The 5,801-nt window shown below is 43.6% G+C and overlaps 1 protein-coding gene across 1 annotated transcript in view; it reads left to right on the top strand.

The window, feature by feature from the left end:
• Nucleotides 1–1,277, top strand: part of LOC108537072 (olfactory receptor 1J1) — a 71,237-nt gene extending 69,960 nt beyond the window's left edge. The window contains exon 2 of the mRNA XM_017884197.1: nt 1,115–1,277. Within this exon, the coding sequence (XP_017739686.1) occupies nt 1,115–1,277 (163 nt within the window). The remainder of the gene's footprint in view (nt 1–1,114) is intronic.
• Nucleotides 1,278–5,801: the final 4,524 nt, after the last annotated feature.

Below are 5,801 nucleotides of genomic sequence, written 5' to 3' on the forward strand. Positions count from 1 at the left end.
TAATCCTTTGGGTATATACCCAGTAGTGGGATGGCTGGGTCATATGGGACATCTAGTTCTAGATCCTTGAGGAATTGCCATACTGTTTTCCATAATGGTTGAACTAGTTTACAATCCCGCCAACAGTGTAAAAGTGTTCCTATTTCTCCACATCCTCTCCAACAGCAGTTTCTTTAAAAGTTTAACACATACCTACCATACAACCCAGCAATCCTATCCCTAGGTACTTACCCAAGAGAAAAGACACCATATGTTTGCGGAAAGAACTGTATGCCAATGTTTACAGTAGCTTTATTCACAGTAGCCAAACAGTGGAGACAGCCCACCAATGATGAACGGATAACCCAGTTGTGGCACATCCACACGCAGCAATAAAAATGAATGAATTACTTATATGTGCAACAACTTGGAAGAATCTCAAAAAAAGTATGCTAAATCAAAGAAACTAAACCAAAAAAAGGCTACATCTTATATCATTCTAACTGTATGACATTCAGGAAAAGGAAGGAGGAAATCAGATCAGTGTTTGCCTGGGGCTAGGAGTGGGAGAAGGATAGTGACTACCAATGGATAGGAGAGAACTTTTGTGGCAATAAGAATATTCTATATCTTCATTGTAGTTGTTACATAATGGCATGCTGTTGTCAAAACTCATCAAATGGAATACTTCTTATGAATAAATGTTATTGTTCATAAATTATGCTTTAGAAAACCTAATTTTAGAAAAAAACGCTTCATAGAAAATAAAAGTAATCGCATTTTAGAACCTGGGCTATGGAAATATTTTCTAAATAAGATCAAAGTGTAGCAAAAACAAAATATTGATAAAGTTGGCTCATATTAAAGCCAAAGTCTTTGCAATAATCTGACTACAAGACTCTATGTGAACTGGTCCTGTGGCCATTCTGACCTCAGCACCTTCCCCTCTTTATTCATTAAGCCCAGTCCAGCCACACTGGTGTGTTACTCCTTAAATACATCAGGTGCATTACTACCTCAGTGCTTTACCAATCCCATTCTATAATGTTCTGCCTCCTTCAACACAGAGGATATCACTAAGGTTGACTATGGCCGTGCAAGACCCATCTCCCCCAACTTGGTCCCTCAACTCTAGGTGTCAGTGCCGACCAGACCCAGGTAGGCCCTACTTTTTGGATTGGGAAGGGGAGCAGATGAGCCTGAGAGAGAAGTGCCTGTTTCTCCAGTATTCGGAGTTGGTGACAGCCAAAGTCTGTGTTTCCAATGAAGATACTGATCCACGGAGAGACTACGCTTAATTTTTAATTATTGCTCCCTTAGGAGAAGACAAACTTTTAACCACAGATGCCACTTAATTAAACCACAGAGACCTTCTCTCCATGACTAATTAGTATCGAAGCAGATGAGCCAGGAGATTCTCAAATGAAGTTTCTCTGGGGCCTCATTAACAAGAATGGAGCAGACCCCACAGAGGCAGCTACATGCACACTGAAACTTTTCTGATATTTTACACTCAAAGCCTCCTGGTTTCCTCAAGAGGTTCTGATCACCAACCAACACCATTATCAAAATCATCTTCCCAGCCAGACCCTGCCTAACTCTCTAGCCTCATTTCTCTTCATGATCTACCATTCTCTCTATTGCCAGAAATAACAAATAGGTTCCATCTCTTACCCTGCCACTATTTAACTAAGAGTAGCTCCCTGGAGTGCTAAGTTGAGGATGATTCAAAGGTTCAAATCAATCCCCATGAGAAATAATGCTCTGTGATAGATTAGCAATGTCCGTCATGGACATGGAAGGGGGAGATTGTAGGATGAAAGCTATATATTCTCCATCTCTGCCCTATACCAAATCCTGAACCATGCTGCATTCCCAGAACACTTAACGCTTCTTCGTACCTCCATGTTTTTGTAGGTTATTGTGATACCACTCCTTCTCTTCACTCAGTCAATGCCTAGTTGCTATCCTCCAAGGCCTGACTTCTCTATAGCTTTCTCTGAGCATCCTTCCTTATCCTTGGGTTCAAGTGGGATAAATAATTTTCTCCATTGTACTTTTAACATCAGATTACTGTTGCAATTACTGCACTGATCTAAGTAATTGGAGTGCTGCACAAGAATAACTCCTAGAGAGGAGTTCTTGGTGAATGATATGAGAAGACAAAAGAGACTGGTAACGACTCTCTAGTGGGAAAAGGAAAACAAAAAGAATAGAGGTATTTATAGCAAGAAATAGAAAGACAAAAGATAGAACCTCTAAGAATAGAGGAAGAATGAGAGACACACCTCCTTAAAGTTACCGTGAGGGTTAGCTACAGAATAGTTCATGATATTGAAAGCAGAGTGGGGAATTGATGAAGAAAACATAAACTGGATGAATCATATATCATCAGAAGTCCTGTACTAAAAAAACACTAAGGGAAGAAAGAAAATGATCGCAGGTGAAAGCACAAAATGCAAGCAGTGCAGTGCAATGGAAAGAAAAATAATGTGAGGCCGGACGCGGTGGCTCAAGCCTGTAATCCCAGCACTTTGGGAGGCCGAGACGGGCGGATCACAAGGTCAGGAGATCGAGACCATCCTGGCTAACACGGTGAAACTCCGTCTCTACTAAAACTACAAAAAAAAACTAGCCGGGCGAGGTGGCGGCGCCTGTAGTCCCAGCTACCCGGGAGACTGAGGCAGGAGAATGGCGTGAACCCGGGAAGCGGAGCTTGCAGTGAGCTGAGATCCGGCCACTGCACTCCAGCCTGGGTGACAGAGCGAGACTCCGTCTCAAAAAAAAAAAAAAGAAAAGAAAATAATGTGAATACTCTGAAAAAATATTGCTTACTAAAAGCAATAGTTAAGGATGTCTTGTGAGGTTTTAAATGTGTGTTGAATTAAAATACATTAAAACTCTAACTCAAAAGGCAGGAGAGGAGCTAATGGAGTTAAAGTGTTCTACAGTTCTTGCATTTACTATGAAATGGTAAAAATATAAAAATATATTGGGCTTTAATAAGTAAAGGATATACATTATAATGTTTAAGGTAAGAACTTAGAGAATAAAATGTATAACTAACAAACTAATAGAAGAGCAAAATTTTAACAGTAATTTAAAAGAAAAGAAGAAAACAGAGAAAAAGGAACAAAAAACAGGCAGGACAAATAGAAAATATGTAGCAAGATACTAGAATTTCTATTGCAGTAATGGCAAAGCATCTTGTCTCCAGTCTGAGCCTCCCATTTTAATCATTTTAAATTATTGGGAGGGAAACTCTGGGGAAAAATTTTTGTTTGAAGGCTTTTGAGCATAACCAAAAGCAGGTACAAAATGGAAGGAATTAACCTTGCAAGAAGGAAATCACCTGGGTGAGATTCATATTTACTTGGCTTTTCTTCTGAGGGCATTCTCCAGGTTATACAATGCAAGGTGGTTAACACTCAAGCAAAAAGCCAATATATCAACATCTGGATTGATGGAGGGGACATTACTACATGCCTTACATACACTAAAAACATAATAAAGGGGAGACTGATTTGAGCAATAATAAAACTCTGGTCTCCCACACAGGGGATCTGTGTGAATTACTCTTTCTCTTGCAGTTCTCCTATCTCAATAAACCAGCTCTGTCTAGGCAGCAGGCAAGTTGAACCCATTGGGTGGTTACAAATTTGGGGGCTTGCCCAGGATTGCCCTTGTGGCTACCTGCCCATAGTCCAGTAGCCCCCCTCCAGTGATGGGTCCAGAGGCCAGCCCAAGCAGCCACCTAGTTCTCTTGGACTGGAACTGATTCTGGTACTCTCTCTACTGTCAGGGTGCTGCCAGCCCAATGTGCATGGATTTAATTGCAATGGAGGAAAAGTCCTGGGGAGATGTCCCATAACTGCAGCCCTATCACAGGGTGTCTGCTGTAGCCCTACTGCAGGGTGTCTGCATTGGTGAGTATCCTAGACAGTGCCAATGCCTCCTTCCTTCTCCTGACTGGTTCTGTGGACCCATGGTAGGGTGTCTGTCTGTAGCCCCATTGTGGGGTGTCTGTTTGTAACTCCACCACAGGGTGTCTGTCTTGGTTCAGCTCCTTCAGGGGTCACAGTTTGTCTGTAGTCCCACTGAGGGTGTCTGTCTCAGTTCGGTTCCTGAGGGGTCTTGTTTGGCTCTCCCTAACTAGTAGGAAGAGTCCTGGTTTGGGAGACTTCTCAATCAGGAAGACTTTGGAGAGATTTCTCAGATGGAGAATGGGAGGATAGTTAGAAGGGATACTCTTGGAGTTCTTGGCTAGGGATCTGATTTGGAAGGCCTTTGTCTATCTCATCTTTGTGTGTGTTTGTATATGTGGAGCAGATCTCAGAAGGAATTGCTGACAGAAGTCCAGCAGGCCTAACTCAGAGAACATCCCCCATCCTTATTTGACTGGTCACATTCAGTGAGCCCTGAAGAAAGCTCAACAGGCCTGACTTGGTGAGACTGTCCACTCTTTGTCTTGCCCAGAGACCACCCACTGAATTACTGTTCAAAGATCATGCCTCCCCACCTGGAGTAGACCAAGGACAACAGGGACCAATGGGAGAAAGTTTGAGCCTTGCCATGTTGACACTGGGTCCTGAACGAGGTGACTAGTGTCTGTTTTGTTACATGTATTTTGCTTCAGCTGGGATGGACAATGTTATTCAGTTTTCTATGCAGCCCATTGTGCAACATCTTGCAAAATTGAGAATCTTTTGTCTCTGTTTCCATAAAACAGAAAAGGGTGATTTTTCTGTTGTAAAGGGGCTTAACCCCTACAGCTATAGTACAGCAAGCAGGGTCATCAAAAGTCATTTCATTCTTCTGGCATTTCTTGGTGTGTAATTAACTAGGTAGGAGATACACTTTATGGTATAGCTAATGGCAGTCATGGAGGGATACTTGGCTCTTTGTACTCCTCAAACACAGAAGCATGCTCTTGGCCACCCGGAAGATATAGCAACATCCCCACTGAGACATAAGACTCCCATGCAGGATGGGCTGATTACAAAATGGGCTGATTGGCTTTGGGTTGCCTTGCAATGAAATGCATGGTAGAAGCAGTGCACTATCTTCTTCCATAGGATTGCCCTCCTTTTTGGGGATCCAGGATCCACTATAAAATAACACCCTATCCAAACACTTTGGGAGGCCACAGTGGGCAGATGACTTGAAGTCAGGAGTTCGAGACCAGCCTGACCAACATGGTGAAACCCTGTCTCTACCAAAAACACAAAAATTAGCTGGGCGTGGTGGCAGGTGCCTGTAATCCCATCTACTCAGGAGGCTAAGGCATGAGAATCACTTGAAGTTGTAGAAGTTGCAGTGAGCCAAGACTGTGCCACTGCACTCCAACCTGGGTGACAGAGCAAGACTCTGTCTGAAAATACAATACAATACAATGCAATACAATACCATAACATGAAGATGGCCGAATAGGAACAGCTCCAGTCTCCAACTCCCAGCGCGAGCGACACAGAAGACCGGTGATTTCTGCATCTTCAACTGAGGTACTAGGGTCATCTCACTAGGGAGTGCCGGACAATCAGTGCTGGTCAGTTGCTGCAGCCTGACCAGCGAGAGCTGAAGCAGGGCGAGGCATCGCCTCACCTGGGAAGTGCAAGGGGAAAGGGTATCCCTTTTCCTAGCCAGGGGAACTGAGACACACAACACCTGGAAAATCGGGTAACTCCCACCCCAATACTGCGCTTTAAGCAAACAGGCACACCAGAAGAATATGTCCCTCACCTGGCCGGGAGGGTCCCACGCCCACGGAGCCTCCCTCATTGTTAACACAGCAGTCTGCAGGCGATCTAACCGCGAGGCAGCAG

The sequence above is a fragment of the Rhinopithecus bieti genome, unplaced genomic scaffold (assembly GCF_001698545.2).
Source record: "Rhinopithecus bieti isolate Rb0 unplaced genomic scaffold, ASM169854v2 scaffold_13710, whole genome shotgun sequence".
In the NCBI taxonomy this organism is placed as follows: domain Eukaryota; kingdom Metazoa; phylum Chordata; class Mammalia; order Primates; family Cercopithecidae; genus Rhinopithecus; species Rhinopithecus bieti.